The sequence below is a fragment of the Nomascus leucogenys genome, chromosome X (assembly GCF_006542625.1).
Source record: "Nomascus leucogenys isolate Asia chromosome X, Asia_NLE_v1, whole genome shotgun sequence".
Lineage (NCBI taxonomy): Eukaryota > Metazoa > Chordata > Mammalia > Primates > Hylobatidae > Nomascus > Nomascus leucogenys.
This window is the reverse complement of record NC_044406.1, coordinates 97,956,818-97,978,023: the sequence shown is the minus strand read 5'-3', so window position 1 is coordinate 97,978,023 and position 21,206 is coordinate 97,956,818. Positions and strand designations below refer to the sequence as shown.

Sequence of the window (21,206 nt, the reverse complement as noted above, 5' to 3'; positions counted from 1 at the left end):
CATTAGGATTGGGTAAGTATCATAATACAACAGTCCGGGATTAGTGGAAACAGAGGAGGATTTTAAGGAGAGGTATTCGACGAGTGTAAGGCACAAACTGTCTGCTGACACTTTCATTGCAAAGCTGATGATTCTTTTGGGAAGTTCCTGTAATGAACGATCAAACCACCTTCCTGCACAAGTCTCCTGGAAGACTCATTTTAATGTAGAAAGTTAGGTATATGGGGGTAGAAGTGTACATAAATTTAGTCCCCATTGTTCAAGCTGGGAGTAGGGATAGATCATTTTAGCTCTAAGTAACTCTAGGGAAGAGGAATAGGATCATAGAGAGGCTTCAACTCTGCCTATAATGTTTTATATCTCTTAAAAGATCTGAAGCTAATATGGTAAAATGTTAAGAATTGTCAAAAGTGGTTCACAGGTAAAGTGGTTTTTCTTTCCTAATATTTTTTGCATTTTTCTATAGGCTTAAAATAGTCCATAATTTAAAAAATAGTGCTTTTGCTTCATAAACAAAGACCAATTATTTGTCTCCTTTTTTTTTTTTTTTAACAAAGATGTTGTATGGATTTCCCTTTTTCTGATTCAGCATCATAGTCTACCTACAGTACAATTGAGGTAGTTGACGTTTCTTCACATCTCAGTCATAGCTTCCAGGCCATCTAGCTCTACCTAGGTCAACTTCATAGGACTTGGTCACTTAGAACATAGTAACCTGATCACTTTCCAGGTCTTGTTGAGCAAAATTTTACAAATCACTTCTCAGTTTGTATTGATTTTAAATTGCGCTGAATTTTGCTATTGAGAGGGCCATCTTTTTCTCATCTTTTCCTTGGATTAAGGAGTTTCTCTCTCTAGTGTTTTACGTGTGGAGATATAGACATATATATGTGTATGTATGTATGTTCTATTTATGGAGATATATAAATATGTGTGTATCTTTCATGTATGGAAATATAGACATATACACACACATACATTTTTTGTGTGTAAACGTGTCTGTTTATAATATGCATATACACACATATTATAAACAGACATATTTACACACACAAACAGAATCTTAGAATTACGGCTGGGCACGGTGGCTCACGCCTGTAATCCCAGCACTTTGGGAGGTCAAGGCAGGCGGATCACAAGGTCAGGAGATCGAGACCATCCTGGCTAACATGGTGAAACCCCGTCTCTACCAAAAATACAAAAAATTAGCTGGGCGTGGTGGCGGACGCCTGTAGTCCCAGCTACTTGGGAGGCTGAGGCAGGAGAATGGTGTGAACTTGGGAGGCAGAGCTTGCAGTGAGCTGAGATTGCGCCACTGCACTCCAGCCTGGGCGACAGAGCAAGACTCTGTGTCAAAAAAAAAAAAAAATGACCCCCAGCTCATCTGATCCAACTTCTTTGCAAATATAAAAATCACTTCTATAGAATTTGGTAGGCAGTATAGCATAATGGTAGTATATGGGTTCTGGAGTCAGTTGGCTATGGGTGAGAATCTCAGTTATGTGTCATTTATGAGCTGTGTGACCTGGGGCAACTTATTTAATATTTTTAAACCTCAATGTCTCATAGATAAAATGGGAATAATAATACTTACTTTGCAGGCTTTTGTTAAGTTTAAATAAGAATGCATGTAGAACATTAAGCATAGAGCTTGACATATAATAAATCTTCAAAATATATCAATTATTGTTAGTATAATTATCTTTTATAGGTATGTCCATTAACCTTTACTTTAACTGTTTCAATAATATCCTACTTTGCAAGAAAGTCTGCCCTATTTTGGGGAATCTGCCACTAGAAGTACGAGTCAAAATTCTTTTCCTATAAACTCTACTCCCTTTAAATTCTACTTGTTGGTCCTAGTTCTGTCCTTTGAAACTACACGGGTTAGGTCTATACTGCATCATTGTAGAAATTCTTCAAAGGTTGGAAGGAAATATCTTATTCTACAGGACATTCTCTACTTATGAGTCTAAACTCTAGAGTATAAATAATGTTAGAATTAGCTAACAGATTTCAGCATCACCTACAAATATATTAAATTGGTGAACAAATATTGGATATTCTGGTAGTTTGAAATGTTAAATGTTGAAGAGATTGGTTTAGACATTTAATTAGCCTGTCTCTAGGCATCTAATGAGTTTTAGAATCTAAGGTTCAGGTAAAGTCTTGTATTGCTTTCACTTATCTCTGGGTTGAAATTCCTACTTTTAGTAAATTTACCATTTTTGTTCTATGTTTTGTCTTCTCTCTGTGTGTGGTCTCTTTTATCCACCATGTTACCCCTCAAGACGTCATAATAATCCCTTCACTCAACCAAAGTGCTGCTATCTTTAGGCTATGTGAGTTTCAGACTTTAGTGAAGGTTCAGTTATGGTGGAGGGTTATACTTTAGGGCATCAGAGCAAAAGACTTACAATTGAGCATTCACCATTGCTATTCTTCTGAGGAAAGAACCTTCACTGCTCACTCTTCTGCTTGGTCTCCAGCCTCTTGCCATGTCAATAGGCCTCTTTCTACTTTGTATTCTTTACATTTAATCTCTAGTTCATGCTCAAAAATTCTTCAAATAACTGTTCATTTCTATTTCTTTTTCCGATTTTTTAACATTTTTAATTTTTGTGAGTACATAGTAGGTGTATGCATGTATGGGGTAAGTGAGAAATTTTGATACAGGGATGTAATATATAATAACAAAATTACAAAAATGGAGTATTCATCCCCTGAAGCCTTCATCCTTTGTGTTACAAACAATCCAATTATACTCTTTTAGTTATCTAAAAATGTACAATTAAGTTTTTATTGATATAGTCACCTTGTTGTGCTATCAAATACCAGGTCTTGTGATATCAAATACTAGGTCTCATTCATTCTTTCTATTTTTCTTCAACCCATTAACCATCTCCACCTCCCCTTCATCCCCCAACTACTGTTTCCAGCCTCTGGCAACCATTCTTCTACTCTCTATGTCGATGAATTCAATCATTTTGGTTTTAAGATACCACAAATAAATGAAAACACGTGGTGTCTGTCTTTCTGTACCTGGCTTATTTCACTTAACATAACGGACATCCAGTTCCATCCATGTTGTTGCAAATGACAGGATCTCATTATTTTTATGGCTGAATAGTGCTCCATTGTGTATAAGCATCACATTTTCTTCATCCATTCATCTGATGATGAACACTTAGGTCACTTCCAAATCTTGGCTATTGTGAACAGTGCTGCAACAAACATGTGAGTGCAGATATCTCTTTGACATACTGATTTCCCTTCTTTTGAGTATATACCCAGCAGTGGGATTGCTGGATGATATGGTAGGTCAGTTTTTCATTTTTTTGAGGAAACTCCAAACTGTTTTCCATAGTGGTTGTACTAATTTACATTCCCACTAACAGTGTAAAAAGGTTCCCTTTTCTCCACATCCTCACCAGCATTTGTTATTGCTGGTCTTTTGGATGAAAGCCATTTTAACTGGGATGAAATGATATCTCATTGTACTTTTGATATGCGTTTCTCTGATTATCAGTGATGTTGAGCACCTTTTCATATGCTTATTTGTCATTTGTATGTTTTCTTTTGAGAACCATGTATTTAAATCTTTGGCCCATTTTTAAATTGGATTATTAGGTTTTTCCCTATAGAGTTGCTGGAGCTTCTTATATATTCTGGCTATTAATCCCTCATCAGACGGGTAGTTTGCAAATATTTTCTCTCACTCTTCACTTTGTTGATCATTTCCTTTGCTGTGCAGAAGTTTCAGCTTGATGTGACCCCTTTCCTCCACTTTTGCTTTGGTTGCCTCTGCTTGTGGGGTATTACTCAGGAAATCTTTGCCCAGGCGGATGTCCTGGAGAGTTTCCCCAGTGTTTTCTTGTAGCATTTTTATAACTCGAGGTCTTAGATTTAAGTCTTTAATTCATTTTTATTTTATTTTTGTATATGGCAAGATATGGGATCTAGTTTCATTCTTCTGCATATGGATATCCAGTTTTCCCAGCACCACTATTGAAGAGACTGTTCTTTCTCTAACACATGTTCTTGATACCTCTGTTAAAAATGAGTTCACTGTAGGTGTGTGGATATGTTTCTGGGTTCTCTATTCTGTTCCATTGGTCTATGTGTCTGTTTTTATGCCAGTACCATGCTGTCTTAGTTACTCTAGCTCTATAGTATAATTTGATGTTAGGTAATGTGATTCCTCCAGTTTTGTTCTTTTTGCTCAGGATAGCTTTAGCTACTCTGAGTCTTTTGTGGTTCCATATAAAATTTAGGATTTTTTTCCTATTTCTGTGAAGCATGTCATTGGTATTTTGATAGGGATTGCATTGAATCTATAGATTGCTGAAGTTAGTATGGACATTTTAACAGTATTGATTGTTCCAATCCATGAACATGGGATATCTTTCCATTTTTTCGTGTGTCCTCTTCAATTGCTTTCATCAGTGTTTTGTAATTTTCATTGCAGAAGATCTTTCACTTCTTTGGTTAATTTTTAGGTAATTAATTTTATTTGTAGCTATTGTGAGATTACCTTCTTGATTTCTTTTTCAAATTGTTCACTGTTAGCATGTAAAAATGCTACTGATATTTGCATGTTGATTTTGTATCCTGCAACTTTACTGAATTTGTTTAACAATCCTAATAGATTTTGGTGGTCTCTTTAGGTTTTTCCAAATAGAAGCTCATATCATCTGCAAACAGATATAATTTGACTTCCTTCTTTCCATTTTGGATGCCCTTTATTTCTTTCTCTTGTCTGATTGCTCTAGCTAGGACTTTCAGTACTATGTTCAGTAACAGTGGTGAAACTGGGCATTTTTGTCGTGTTCCAAAGCTTAGAGGAAAGGCTTTCAGTTTTTCCCCATTCAATATAATACTAGCTGCGGGTCTGTCATATATGGCTTTTCTCATGTTGAGGTATGTTCCTTCTATAGCCAGTTTTTGAGGGTTTCATCATGAAGTGATGTTGAATTTTATAAAATGCTTTTTAAGCATCAATTGAAATGATTATACGGTTTTGGCTTTCATTCTATTATTATGATGTATCACATTCATTGGTTTGTGTATATTGAACCATCCGTGCATCCCTGGAATAAATCTCACTTGGTCGCGCTGAGTGATCTTTTTAATGTATTGTTGAATTTAGTTCGCTAGTACTTTGTTGAGGATTTTTGCATCAATATTCATCATCACCCTTATTCACTGCAATCTCTCAGGGCTGTCTTCTGACGTGTACCTACACTGCTCCATTGGTTTCTGACTTCTAATTATTGGCTTTATTTACCTCTTATTTATGGTCTTGCTCTTAATCTTTGTACTTAATGTTTATATTTGGTCTCCCCAGCTTGGAGTCTTACCTCTTTCCCAAGGACTTTGACTCTGACACACTCTTCTACTTCTCCTGCTCACAAGTTTCTCTGGGCAATATACCTTAGTTTGAGAACCCTTAAACCTAATCTTCTTTTCAATCTGCTTGAAAAGTAGCCTACCCTCCAAAAATGGGAAGGAGCATGTTTGGGTATATTTTACATACATTATTGTCATTTCCTCAGTTTAATTTACAACCCCTCCCTGGGTAATCTCATCCTTTATCACCTCCTAAATTTATGACTCCAGCCCAAACCAGATCCATATTTTCAACTGCCTACTTAACATCTACACTTGGATGTCTCAGAGGCACTTCAAACTAAAATGTCCTAAATTGAATACATCTCTTTATCTGATTTTCCTCCATTGTTCTATATCTCAGTGAATAGAGTCACCAGATCCTTGTTCAAACCAGAAATCTGTAAATCATTCCAGACTTTTTCTTCTTACTTACCCCACTTAGCCAATTCATGGTCAAGTAATGCTGATTTTATCTCCTAAATCTATCGCAAAGATATCTATTTCTTCTTTTGCCTGAATCACTGCCATAGCGTTTCTTCTGGCCTCCCTGCAGCCTCCTTTGCCTTTTTTCAATCCATCCTCTATATTGCTTCCAGTGTTGTCTTCTCTACACTTATAATAAAGTAAAAAGTCTATAGCACTGCCCACAAAGGCCTGCATGTTCTGGTTCCTGTAAACCTTTCCAAGCTTCTGAAGACTTCTCTCCCTCACTCACTGTGCTTCTTCAAGTGTGTCAAGTTTATTTGATCTCAGAACCTTTACTCCTGTCATTCTCTCTATGGCATGTTTGCCTTACTCTCTCCTTTTACTCATTCACTAGACTTTAGCATATATACATATATATATTTAGTAATGTCTTCTCTGCCCCTCTAAGCCAGGTTAGGAAGGATCCCTTCCACTTTATAAGTGCCCAAACACCTTATACTTCTTTATAACACAGTATTCTTGCAATTATGTGGTTGGTGTTATCCATCCTAGCAGGCTATAACCTTCACCAGGACACAGACTATGTGCTAAATAAATGTTTACTGAATGAATGAATGAATGAATGATTTCTGTTTGTCCCAGATTGTAAACTTTTTGATTGAAAACTTTAGATTCCTGCAGAGCCTAGCCCAGTACGTTGTGTAATCTGTCTCTTTTATTCTCCTCCACATATATGTTTGATTTAATCAATAGATATTTGAATGAATTGGAATACCTGGAATTGCTCAAGTTATTCTTCAAAATCTCCTCACTTATATTTATTATGTGTATTTTCTTTTTCTACTTCACATATGTTCCATATTTTCTCTCCTTCAACAATTCATTCTTTGTGGCTACAGGAAGCTTTTTTTTAGTTGTTAATTCTTTCCTTTTTTAATGTCATAGCATTTATTCTAGAGGGCAAATGGAATTGCTGTGTATATCCAAGGCATCATATAATTTTAAAGAACAACATTATCTTTACCTAAGATGAAGTGTTTTCATTTCTGGGAGGTGTTCTCATTTCTGGGAGGCAAGGGGAGAGATAGCAATTATGCATATGAAGAACTTTCATTGACTGTGAACATTAAATCCAATGATCAGATGATTGGGATTTGCATTGTGGGTGATAATTCATCCATATTACTGCCTATTCTCTTCATTTATGTAAATTAAAGCTGCAGGGTTTGCCTTTGTGCAAACTTTCCCTCAGTCTGCGAATGTGTCTTGCCACACTACACAACTATTTGAAGAGATGGCAGAATTGTATTAATTTGTTTTGAATTATTGGACTCAAGGAGTTAATCACCCACAGAGCTCAATTGTTGTTTGCAGAACTTGGGGTGTTATAGAATGAATAGCTCTGAAATATCTCTTCAATGCTCAGAAAGAAAAGCATGGTGGAATGAGTATTAAAACCGGAGTCCAAAGCTTTACAGTGTAATCTTGACTCTGCCTCTGTGTAACCACGAATGCCTCACAAATCTCTCTGTACCTGTTTTTTCTTTTGTCAAGCAGACTTCATGTTATCTCCACTCACTACTTACAGGGTTACTGTGAAGATCAAATGAAGAAAGTACAAAATGGAAGCTACATTAAAAAAAATATCTGGCCAGGCTTGGTGGCTCACGCCTGTAATCCCAGCACTTTGGGAGGTCGAGGCAGGTGGATCACTTGAGCCCAGGAGTTGGAGACTACCCTAGCCAACATGGCAAAACCTCGTTTCTACTAAAAATACCAAAAAAAGAAAAAAAAATTAGCACGTGCCTGTAGTCCCAGCTACTTGGGAGGCCGAGGTGAGAGGATTGCCTGATCCAGGGAAGATGAGGCTGCAGTGATCCATGATTGGGCCATTGTACTGCAGCCTGGGTGATTGGAGTGAGACCCTGTCTCAAAAAAAAAAAATCCTATCAGCAGAGGAATGTAGAAGGCTATTGGCACTTTAGATACCTTATCTCAATCTTCCCTCAGGTCACTCTTATTGACAGCTGGAAGTCATTCTTTTTTTTCCACAACTTGCTACTAAACAAACAAATGCACCAATCACTTTACAAGTGGAGAGAGAATCAAAGAGAGAATAAGAAAAAATGAGACCTAAAAATTATAAAAGTCCCACAAATGTGCAGTCATTACAATTTATACTGGGATGAAGAGACTAATGTCATTCTCTTTACATTCTTCAGACAATAGATACGTGTTATCATCAAACCAGTCACTATTTATTGTCCAGGGATCAAAAATGACATGCTAAATATTAATGCAAATATATTTCCATTTTTATACAATATGAATATTTCAAACATTAATGATTTCAAACAAAAGAAACTCAATTTTTTATTCCACACAATTCTTCATTTTGTTAAAAAAAAGTTACAATGCAAGTGAATAAAATGTATTACTAAATATAACCATTGAAATATATTAAAATGGATCCCTTATACCTACTTAGTAAGTATGGTGGGATCTGCAGCAGTCAAACTCAGTTATGAGTCCAAAGCTTCAGATTTGGCATGGATGGAAAGGTTAGGCTAGATGAATTCATCTTTACTTGGATTAACCTTAATATTTCCTACTTGATACATAATACATAATACATAAGCCTTTTACAATATACTTTATTTTGTACAACCCATGATTCTGAAATATATGCAAAATATCTTTTAAAAAATTGGATTCTTTTTAAACATATTAGGAGAATTTACTATTTACAGAATTAATGTGGTGAGTCTTTGGATTAGGTTGAATTTTATGAAGTTGGTGATATTTGAGCATTTTTTGGCCTATAAAATGGCAATTTCATATGGTTCAGCTAATAAAAAGTGAAGAATTGTTCTTTTCATCTTAAAACAGAGTACACACATATATATAAATAACCTACCTGTTTATATACTGGCTAATGTGCAATTTTGGAGGGAGTGGGGGTGGGGGAAGGCAATCCAAGTCAGCAATAAATTCAAATTGTGCCCTCTGGTTACTCTGGCTGCCTTTTTGAGCATTAATATATGTTAATACATTGGGGAATAAATATAATGTAAAAATTCTTTTCTTTACAGTAAGTTTACTACAATAAAAACATTCAGTTTATTTTCCTAAAGATTAAATACCATGTGAGTCATTATAATGACACATCTGCTTAAAAGCATTTCCATTTATATTGTCACTGGAAATTGGGTGGGGGGTGTTATGCTGCTATTTTGGTGTAATCTGTGCTGTGTGCTTTGGTTAATGCTCAGTGACAAGCTGGATCCCCATGGGGTAGTTGTGATGAAAGAGGGTGGTAGTTTTCCATGTGAGTAACCTAATCATAAATTAGAAATCTTCATCCAAGTCAGTGCTTAAAAAGCAGTTTTATTCTCCTGAAATTTGGGTTGGAGAGGTCAGATGGGCAGAGAATAGATTTTCAGTCTGTATCTCTATTAGATTCAGCAACAAGGTATTTTGTATCTTGCTATTCACTGCTGTTGAAAGTATAATCAGTTCCTTCATTTATCCAGCCATTGACTTCTCAAACGTAAAGTGCATTCAAATACTGTGGGCACAAAAGGGAGAGCCTGGAATGAGGGAAGATGTGTGTTCTTAAGAAGTTCTGGGGCGGTGTTGCCAGTCTTGATGAAGTCCATGTTTGGCTGCCAAAGCTCAAATTTTAAAGGGTCCACTGAATCTGGGTGTTGAATAAACACACAACTTAGACCATCAAGGTGTGATAATGTGAGTCACTTTGAGTTTTGAAAAATATATGCCCTATCCAAGTCTTAGCCTATCTGCTAATTTGTTTTGAATGGTGCAGAATTCAGCTCCCATCTCTGACAGTGCACAGTTGTAACAGGTGTGGCAGAGTCAGTCTTACTGCTAAGTTTAGCTCTGCATGTGGGGATTTCACACTTGCAGCCCCTTGGAGAGAGGAGCATTGACAAATGACTGTGTATAAAAGTGGAAAGCACTTGGGAATTTCACTACCAACCTAGATTTAGATCAGAGAAAAAGGGCCAATCTAAATTGGTTACAGACTACAAAGAGCTACATTTCTGGTGGAGGTGGCATTAATCTAACATCTATTTGATTTCTCTCTTAGCATCATTACAGTTCCTGAGAGAGTACTCTGTGAAATTTGATGACCCCCCTTTAGGTGCAAGAGATAACTTATTTTTTGTTTTAGCAAGTAGAATTTAACACAGGTGTACTTGTCCTTTGGTGGCAAGAATATGACCAGTTTTTTAAATTCTGATTTGTAAATGGTACTCATCTCCTTTGGTTTCCCTTTGAACAGTTAGTTTTAAAAATTAAATTCTCTCCACACTACTGGCATACTAGGGCTACTTATGAGAATGGAATTTTTCAAAATATAATTCTCTTATAGATAATAAGTGAAACACTTCATCTTTTGGCAGGGATCAGGAAGGGAGGAACATTTTCTGGGAAATACAAATGTGACATTTGAGGACATTGATCTCAATAAGGATTTGTTGGAGCATGTTTTTTAGTCCTTTCCTCCTTTGTCTCTCTCTCTCTTTTTTTTATACTCAGATCTAAAGAGTATAGCGATGACTAAATAGCTCTCTAATCATTTTTCAGCACAAAAACCCTGGGACTCAGAAGGCTTGAATGTTTTGTCCAAAGCCATATTCAACAACAGAATACCAACATCATTTTATTTCTGCTCTAAAGTACAGCTGAGTCTTGTTTGCAAAGGCACCTTTTAAACAAAGCTCATATTTGTGTGCAACTCTATCCTAGAGTGTGAGAGGGAGAGAGAAAAAGACAAAGAAGCTGCATGAATAGAATTAATATGGATATAATATGCACATTTTTCTCTCTCTAGACGAGTTTGTTTACTAGAAACTTCTTTCTGAAAACTTGCTCTCTAAACTGAAACAGTTTCTTTAAATCTATTCTTTCATTTGAAACAAACCGGATTGCCTAAGATGATCAAATCACTGCTGTTTAGGGAAAGGGCTTCTCTTCCATTAACTTCTGACATAATTTAACTTCGTGTAGAGGTGATTCTCTAGGATCAAAACACTAAATTAGAACTTGTCCTTTTCTTGGGATATCCTCTTTGAAGGATCAGCCCTTTCAAAAGCAAACCTTCTTTGTTTGTTTTTGGAGCTTCCAGGGACCCTGTGCTTCTTACAACCACTGCGCATGAATTTCTGTGGTCTGAGGTTTGTGCAAGGCCCAGGCACTGTTTGGTTACTATGGAAACCAGCCCTCCCAACCAGCTGTCATTTCCTATATTCCTTTCAGAGTGAGTCTTAAACGTTTTAGATAGCCCACAAGCAGAGTAAAGATGAAGAATAACACAAAGAAAACATGAACAGCTTGCTGTTAAATGAACAACTTGTGGATTCCCTACATGGGAAGCTTCATGCAAGAAAGCAAGCTCTCCTGGACATCCATATATAAGGGTTTACCCAGATCCACTAAAGCTCACCTTCATCCTGGCTTTAGGGAGTGGGGATTCGACTCTGCATCTCTACATCTGTGAACTGAGGAACACTTTCTGTGCTGTCAGAGTTGATGGGCGAGATGACATGTTTGAGCCGAAGGAGCATTGTGAAGAGCAGGATGAGGAGAATGGCCAGGAGGCTCAGGAATAAGCCCACATACATGTACAGGTTGGAATACTTGTCTGAAGAGGTATCAACCTCTGTTGCCAGAGTGGGAAAATGGGCACGCCCAGTGAGATTTCCGTGGTATTTAAAATGTGCCTCCATCATCACTCAAGAGTTGAGTTGGTATGTGTTTCTATTTGATTTCTATTGCCCTTGAGGCATTTCACAGTCACTTAGACTGTGTCTAAATCTATTGGACGTGTTCTAACAATCCTGTAAAAACCAATCACTCTCAGAGCTAAGGCAATAGCATACAAGCAGAAAATGGTGATGCTATTTGACAACTGCAACACCCTCTCTATCCTTCGGCACAGCAGTCGCCCCTCCAATAGGTTTTATCAGAGCTTCTTAATCAATTTTTTAAAATACAAGTAATGTTTTATTTTCCACACTCTTACTTTTATACTGATTAAAATAAATATGGGTGAAACTGCTTTATAATACTGTTATTAGAACAAGAATCTTTTAGAGTATTGTATCAGTCTTTTGCTCTGTTTTCATAGACGGAGAAAGGGCTCGTTTTGCCTATACCTAATCTAGATGTGTGGACTAATTATGTGGACTTAATTGGGTTCTTCCGTGAGGAGACTATCTGAAGGCTTTTGTATATATCAGGCTCAGCTTATCTGAGTTTTCACCCCGTTTGTCTGTATTTCTGAACCTTCCCTAAAGATGGAGATTGTAAGGTTTCTGCCCAGCTGCACAGCTTGTAAGTCTAGAGAATGTGAGTTTTCTGTAGCTTTGTTGACATCCCTCACTGTAGGCTGGAGGGAAAGTGTTGTCAGACCTGGTAATTCTCAGGTGAGAGAGGTCTCAGAGATGCTGACAGCAGTAGGCCTAGGCTCAGGAGATTTGGCTCTTCAGATTCTCCAACAGATATTGATTTTCCTGAAAATCAAAAACAAAAATAAAAGATTCAGTTATCTCTGAGAAAAACAAATGCCAATGTATTTTGAAATAAAAATAAATTGATAAATTGCAAAATGGTTTGCTATATGCAAACTAATTTTAGAATGCTTTTTCTTCTCTGTAGAAAATAGCTTTTAAAAGGTTAAAGAAAAAAATCACATCACTAAACAGCAGCTAATGACTAACCTAGATTAGAACAATGTTTTCTAAACCAACTGATCATAAGATTTACTTGGGGATACTTATTAATATACAGATCCTGGGCCCAAACCTAGACTTCTTGAATCATAATCTCCACAACAGGGGCCTGGGCACCACTCTAGAGATTCAGACTGTATTGGTCTGGGATGGGACCCAAGCACTGCTATTTAAAAAAAAAAATAGCCACCCATATTCAAAGTTCATGTTTAGAATGCCAAGTTAAATCATTTTGGAAGACTTCAGCAGTAAGTAGTTGACCCTATTTACATGGTGGAATGCTTTTGCCCACAAAAAGAAGGTTCTATCTATACCAATGATGAAGGACGCATTTACTTGCACAGAATAGGCACACCCTCTCAATTCCTTCTGGTCTAAAAACATTGGGGAAAAATGTCTATTTTTACCCCACATATCTAAATAAGAGAGTTAGAAGAAAAGCAATAAAGTCTTTTCCAAGTAACTTCAAAGTGCAGCCAGGACTAAGAACCATTGATCTAGTTGAACCAGGAAAACCTAGCACTGAAACAAAGGAATCCTAAGTTTAAGGAATTGTTTTTCAATCTCCAGATCCCAGTGACAATTGTTACTTTAATGAATCAGGGGAATGTTCAGGAATGCAGACTTCCTCCAATTTTGTTTTTGTTCTATCTCTCTCATTTAGATCTGTAGAGTGGAAATAGACATTTCCCCCCAATAGTTGTAGACCAGAAGGAATTGAGAGGGTATGCCTATTCTGAGCAAATAAATGCACTGCATGCTTTATCATTGGTAAAGCTAGAACCTTCTTTTTATTGGCAAAAACATTCCACTGTGTAAATAGGGTCAACTATTCACTGCTGAAGTCTTCCAAAATGATTTAACTTGCCATTCTAAACATGAATTTTGAACATGGGTGGCTAAAATAAACAATATAAACAACCATCACCTGTCACACTTCTATGTGCAATAGTAGATTGCTAAAAATGTAGCCTAGTTCTGTCTGTTGTTAACATACCCAAGGAGAGTTCGTAGAAATAGCTCCAATGGTCACATTATTTTTCCTATCATACTGAATTTTGCCCCCAGCTTGGGAACACTTCAGCTTAAAGTTTGTATTCCCTAGCCCACGTTACTATACTTTCCATAATCCATGTTTTTCTTAGTCTACCTACTTACTGTTTCTATTGCCCATACAGAATAACTTGGTTCATAAGAAACAAGAGCAGAGAGAGAGAGAGCGATAATATCTTTCCACTATATTTGGAGCAATGGTCTAGGAAACACTTTTCTATCCTTACAAGTACAGCTATTTTGATTTTTGATTAGCTGGGATCAAGGCCCAGGAATACGCATACTAAACACAAGCCTTTCAAGTATTTCTTTGTATACTGAGCTTTGAGAGTTAATTATTGTTTTTTCTCTCTAGATAGCCCAGCTAAAGAATACAGCTAATCTATCTTATTGGTTGTTTGGAGGCTCTACTTTTAAAAGCATTTAAAACAGTGTTATGGGTTGAATAGTGTCACCCCCCAAAAATGGTGAAGTCCTAACCCCCAGTAACTGTGAATGTAACCTTATTTGGAAATAAGATGTTGTAGATGTAATCAAGTCAATATATTAGGTTGGCCCTAATATAATGACTGGTGTTCTCACAAGAAGAGAAGACAGAGGCATATAAGGAGAAGACAGAGGCAGAGATTAGAGTGATGTATCTACCAGCCAAGGAATGCTGAGGGTTACCAGCAAATACCAGAGGCTCGAAGTGGCAAGGAAGGAGTCTACCCTACAGATTTCAGAGAGTGCACGGCCCTACTGATGCCATGATTCCAGACTTCTATACTCCAGGCCTGAAAGAATAAATTTCTGTTGTTTTAAGTCACCTAGCTTATATAATTTCTTTATGGCAGTTTTAGGAAGCAAATACATGGACTAATCACCCTGAAACCCTAGTGTTTTGGAATCTTTGGGGCAATGTTTCTCAGAGTGGTCAAGGGAAGTCCCTTCACCAGAATCACCTACAGGGTGTTTATTATGAATAAAAACACGGACCCTCTCCCAGACCCTTTCCCTTGTTTCTTAGATTAGAATCTCTGGGGACAGTATCCTGGAATCAATGTTCGAAACAAGTTACCCACTTGTTTCTAAGCACACTCTTCAGGGAATGTTTTTCAGTCATTGCTGTACTTTAGTATTACTTAGTATGCTTTTTGAAAATATATATAACTGGGTCTTTTCTTCAGGGTTTCTGATTCAGTAGCTCTGTACAGGGCATGAACATCTGTATTGCTTAAAAGCTCCACAGGTGATTTTGATATGCAGCCAGGGCTGAGAAACACCAGTCTACAAATAGAACAGAGCACTTCAAATCAGGACTCTAACAGTCCCAGACAGCCCACACAGCTCAATTGCTTCACTATGTATTCAAAGTGCTTCATATATAGGTTGTCAGTCTGACTGGCCTTCCTCCTCACCACTTCTCCCAGCAGCTCCTTTCCTTAAGAATGGTAGTAACCTAGAGATAAGAGCTTAATGGATTTTTCACCCGTGTATCTCCTAAGTTACTTTTTTACCCGCCTTCCAGAAAAGAAGGGTAAGGAAAAATAAACACTCACTGCTAGTGCAAGCCAAGTGGGAGAAACCTCTACACTATTCTAGTATCTTTATACTCCCTTTTGGACCCCAAGTACACAGAATCAGGTAGGTCATACTCCTTGGTTTATGGCACATTGTCATCCTTGGTAAATCTGAGCCCTTTTTATTCACTTATTTAATAATATATTGAACACCCATGGACAAACATCTGTGGCAAACATCTACCAACTTTAAGATTGAGAATAACTAATAATTTACACAACATCTACCTATGCTCCTCCCATCTCATCCTCTTACCTATCCTTCTCCAGAAATAACCAATAACCAATATTCTGAATTTTGTGACTCATTACCTTCCTTTTATTTATACACACACACACACACACACACACCCCTATGCCTAAACAATGTTAGTATTATTTGTTTTGAACTTTATAAAAAATATACCAAACTGTGTAATCTTCAACTTGCTATTTTATTCTATATTTTATTACTATACAATTTATTTATAACTAGTCTAGTGGAATGAAAAAGGAAAAAGAAACAAAATGTTGGAAGTCCACATGTTGCCTTTGGATTTTACTCCATTCTCCTTAGCTTGACATTTAAGGCTGTCAATGCCTTGGCCCTGGCTTACCTTAATTCCTTCCATTATCCTCTTTCCAATAAAACTGTAATGCTCACTCTTACCTACTTCCCTGCTTCCATATTTTTGTTTGACCAGTTCCTTCTATCTTCACACATCTCTGGGTGAGGAAATACTACAATTCTTCAAGATTCAGTTCATGAAGCTGATCTTGATTTTCTACCCTAACCCTAATTTCTACAGTGCTTTGTATTTCTCCTAGAGGAATTAAATTGGACAAATATTGCAGATATCTAGTTGATATGTTTTCTTCCAAATTCTAATTTACAAAATTCTTGAGGATCATTTTCAGCAGTCTATCCCTTATACAGCTTTGCTTGCAGTAGCTGCTCAAGAATTATTGAATAAATGCATGGGTATGACGAAGAAATGTACCTAACATTTACAGTTCGAAGAGAAGCACGGTCTTATCTCTGATCCGATTGCTAATATAGCTTGGAGAAGAACATAACTTTCTCTTTTCTTTTTATTCCCTTCCTCCACTGTTCAATTTCTTATTGGAGACTAAATTCCAGATTATAATCTAGAATTAAGAAATTATCACCTTGTTAGAAACTCTGTTCATGAAGTGCTATTTCAGTTATAAGATTTTAAAGGAAAACTACATGGGATGGGTTAGATTTTAAATTTAAGTTTTAGAAAGTTCACTTGTGTCTGCAGATAATTTTCAATAACAATTGATAGTACATTTTCTGTCTCCTATACAATTGACCCTGAATCTTCCTTAGGTCTGAACACTTATTCAATATTTATTAGAATTCTATGAAGCTTGGAGAAGCTTAGAGAACAATGATCTCAGCAACCCTTGTCAATTTCTTTAAACATTTCCTTTGAAAGTTTGGAAAACTAACTAATCACATATTTCTTAAAGCTTCTACAGTCTTCAGGAGACCAAACAGTCTGGTCAATTTAGGGAGATTTATCAATTCAATTCCTTAAATCCATTAAGGACTTTGAAATGAATAAATGCAACGTCGGATATTAGGAAATCCTCTTTTTTGTTACTCTGGTCGTATATCTGTGACTACTTCTCATAAAAGCTTTTCAAACAGGATTGTCATGGCTGTCTTTGCTAACTAATTAATGAGTTGCACAGATAATATGATTGCTCTGTTAAAAGCTCTGCACCATTTGGAAAGAAAAACAACCATGCAATTTCAAAAGGAATTCAAATTCTATTAATTCTGAAGGATATGATTTTTTGTGGAAAGAATTATTTTAGTATCCTGCAGTTCTTTCTGGAAAGCTCATGCAATAAAAATCAGTTTCTAGTCTTTGTAAAAGTGATTGAAAGCTGTTGAGGGAAAAGGAGGAGAGTGAGGAATGGAAAAGGGGGTAAGGAATTAGGGAAAGAAAGAAAGGAAGATAGGGGAAGGGGGAAGGGAGAGAGGAGGAAAAGAAAGAAATGTGAGAAATGAGTAAAGACTATGAGGGATGTGGGATGGAGACAAGATGGGGCAGGAAATGAGTGATTATGAGGGGGAGAAGGAAGGGAAGGAGGTAATATTGAGAAAGAATGGAGGAAAAAAAGAGGAAGAGAAGTTTGGGGGAAAGGGAAAAGAGAAAGTGTTTAATTTAATAACTGGTCAATGTCCAATATTAACTTGTACATCTGGTTTACTTCACTTCTAATGTAAATCAAAATACTCACAAGTGACATGAATGCACCTTTGGTTTTCTAATTGCATATTTTGTCATTAATTTGGTAGATAAAATCTTAGTAATAAAAAATGTCTTGTGTTTTTAGTATAAACATTGAAATGTCAAGTTCTCACTAATTTTTGACATCAGTATAGCATATATAACCTCACAGGAGCAAAATAACATACACTCCTAGATCATGAATTTCGCTCCCCAGAATGATAAGGGAATAGCTTTCTGCATCAATCAAGCCTGAGAGGGATTCCTTGAGTGAAACTTATTTGTAACAAGAGCAACCAAGTTCTGCGCAGGCCTCCAAAATCAGATTAACATTTCTTTGGCAAACATTTATTGAGTGCCAATCAAGTTCCAGACACTTTGTTAGGTGCTGGAGACATAAAATAAGTGTACCCTGATCTCTATTTGGTTCTCAGGGTGCTCCTAGCAGTTACTTTTATTTTCTTTAACATGATCAGGTTCTGGGAACAACCTACTGGTAATTTTACATTTTTCTGCATGACACCTGCCTATATAATTCCAGAGCTGAAATCTTACCAAGTAGTTAAGGAAAATGTTAAGTGGAACAATTCAGAAAAGAAATTCAAAACTATCAACTGCTATCAGCTTTTAAGAGTTAATACATTCTATTTATATTTATCTTCCTAGCTGAGGAGAAAAAACTAAGAGAGACAAGTGTATCTAGTTCCACATCACCCTATGAGAAAACGATTCCAGCAGCAAATGCTTCTTCAGTGGCTGGAGCCATTAAGTAATAAGCTTGCTCAAGTAGGAGTTGCTGTATCTTCTGCAGCAGATGGTGCCTATTTGTCACACCTGCCGATAAATAAAATAATGCCTCTCACTTCACCGGGAATAACATCATAATATTTCCAAATATTTCTTACCTCTCCTGGCCCACAGTATGCGTAGGATTGGTCACTTAAGTATCCCTTTTGAAGCTTTCACCAACAGGTAACTTGTTCAGGAACATCTCTGGAATAGCTGGAAAATAGAATAAAAGCCTTGTTTTGCCAAAGAAGCAGGACTATGTTCATGCAAAGTATGGTTTCTCTTTCATCTTCCTAAAGAGTAATCCCTTTGCAGAAAAACAGAAAAACACCTTCTATTACTTAAAATGTTACTTAAAATGCCAGTTACCACTTACAGCTTCAGAGTGCAGCTTCAGATGCCTGCTCCTTATAAGCTCTGAAAAGCAAAGAGAAGTCTGTTTGGATGTGTGTGTGCCCTCTGGAATATTTGAATGAAAGCAGCCTGAATTAGTCTAAGTCCCCAGTTCCTCTTTCGCAGGCAACAGTTTAGAGTATGCGGGAAAGGTAGTGATTCAGCTCTGCTCTGTCTCAGCGGTGTGGAGAGGGAGGAGATAAGAGAGGCTGAGAAGCAAAGTTTGTATAAGCTTTCTACTTTAACCCCTTCGAGGCTTCCTCATGAATCTGTAAGACTAGCTGAGGCTCCCTATCTTTATAAAAGCTGCTTCATATATCATTTAAGAGGATCAAATCTCTAGCTAAATTCAAGAGGTTTTTCATCCTGGGTCTTACAGTAATATATGCTTAGAATTGAAACCAAACATTCCAGGATGTGATAGTGCTTAAATAATTCCATCTTTACAAACAGAATGTTTGCATGTGTATATTTCTAGGTTTGAAAAAGATTTTTTAGGCACCAACTTAATACATTTGATTTAAATATTTCATGGAAATTTAACATCAGCCTGAGTTTCTGGTTGGGGTTCTAAGATTAAAGTAGAACATTTTCTAAGTAGTCATATCTAGCCAGGGTATATATTCCACTATAAGTTATTCATCCATTTGTAGTCAAAGGCCCTTATCATCTTTTACATATTGTGGCAGGAGGAAGGAGATTAACATTTCTTGAGTGCCTACTCTATATCAAACATTTAACATAAAGAACTTAATTTAATCCTCACAACAGCCCTGTGATTTGGGTATTATGATCCTCATTTTACAAATGGGGAACCTGAAACTTAGAGAGAAAGTATACCATGTAGTTTAGTAAGCCTAGAGCCAGCACTGGAAAACAAGGCCATGTGATCCCAAAATCTCTGCTGTTTTCTCTGTAGCAGTGTTTCTTAATCTTTGTGGATCTTGGATTCCTTTGAGAGTCTAAGGAAAGCTACAGACCTTCCCCTTCTTCAGAAATAGGGATAAAATTTCTGTGCTCCATGGCCTCCAGGTTAAGAACAGCTGAATGTCCCCATGTTACTTCTCCAATATTATACCATCATTAGTGCATTGTTCATCCAACAACACATGATCATAAACAATTTTTATTATGGTATCAATAATCACAATAGTATTAATTATAGCGTCATGCCAATCTTTAAGAAATTACTGCAGTGATTTTCACTTTATTCCCAAATTCTCCTTAACAATTCTTGCATACTCTGTCTTTCCATTTCCCTCATTTCAGTGGTTAAAATAAGTTGAGGCTGTCCTTGAAATCCTTGCCTTACCAGCATATTCTAGTGCCTTCTTTCTCATACTGTGGAATATGCTGGTGTTTCTCAAACTACAGTAGTATGCTCAAGAAAGTACAGGATAAACATAGTGTATTTTCCTAGATGATTGAATTTACTTGAATACTTGGACAAGGAGAACGTAGATAGTTTAAGCGATAATTTTAAATATAGTTTATATGATAATAAACAGAATAGAGTGCAAATTTATGCATTTTTATGATCAAGCATGAGATATCAGAGAAATTTTGCACTTGTGGTAGGGCCTCTTTGGGCCACCCAGACTTCCCCAGGAATACGTGTTCACTCTTCTCTGCCATTCAGGATTTTTGGATGAAAAATGTCAAAGATCATGGTGTAGCAGAAAGATCAGGGACTTTGAAATCATATTGACCTGGGTTTTCACCTTAGCTTTGATCTATATTTTCTGGATTACCTTAAGAAGGTCAATTAATTTCTCTGAGACTCAGTTTTCACCTATAAAAGAGGGAAAATTATAAAAGGGGGGTTAGATGAGAAAATATCTCTAAAGCATATGCTACAGATGCTCAACAAATCTTAATGCTGTTGCTTCAAATTGATAGATATCAATAGACAATGAGGCTACGTGAATCTAACCAGAGGTTTCACCATGGATAATTGACCTTTTCTTACCTAATTAGAAAAAATAAGCCTTATTTAGCATAATATTAAATTCGAGTTTCCAGGAAGACATAATTAATGACCTACAATAGTTGGGAATTCCAAAGCCAGGTCATCATATACAAAATTTACAATGGAAATACTCAGAAGAGGCTCCAAGAAATAAAAGGGAGTCAGATTGTGAAAGGGAGTGGGAAGGGAAATCTGTGAAAATGTTTCTTTGCCCAGAGCTGTTGCCAGGCCAAGACTCCACTCCACCTTCCACAGGAGTAGGAGCCTAGTGGGTATTTCACTGGATCACTCATAGAACTTGACATTTATTCGCTGCAGTAGAAGGGGAGCGAATTGGAACTGTACTCCATTCTGAGAAAGCTAATGTGGCCCTTGGCAGGAGAACAGGATTGACTGTGACGGGATTGGCCTTCATTCCCAGAGTTTGTCAGGGCAGGGGATGTTTGATTTTTTCCTAGAAACCAAATGGGGGTCATGCAAGAAAGAGAGCCAGGGTAGGGTCATCCTGAACCCTGTTCAATGCGGCCATCTGGAGGGGAGAAAGGACCCCATCAACAGGAAGCTGAAGATAACTGCTGGATTCCCAGAGGCTGAGGAAGGAGCTGTTAACTACCAATCT

General features: G+C 36.9%; 1 protein-coding gene across 1 annotated transcript; it reads right to left on the bottom strand.

Annotated features, from left to right (window-relative positions):
• Positions 1-8,053: 8,053 nt before the first annotated feature.
• Positions 8,054-18,791, bottom strand: SERTM2 (serine rich and transmembrane domain containing 2). Its single transcript, XM_030807328.1, has 3 exons — positions 18,602-18,791; positions 18,342-18,438; positions 8,054-12,356 (listed from the first exon to the last, which is right to left on the bottom strand). Exon 3 carries the CDS (start codon positions 11,571-11,573, stop codon positions 11,301-11,303), a length of 273 nt encoding a protein of 90 aa, XP_030663188.1. The 5' UTR covers positions 11,574-12,356; positions 18,342-18,438; positions 18,602-18,791; the 3' UTR covers positions 8,054-11,300.
• Between the last annotated feature and the right edge of the window lie 2,415 nt (positions 18,792-21,206).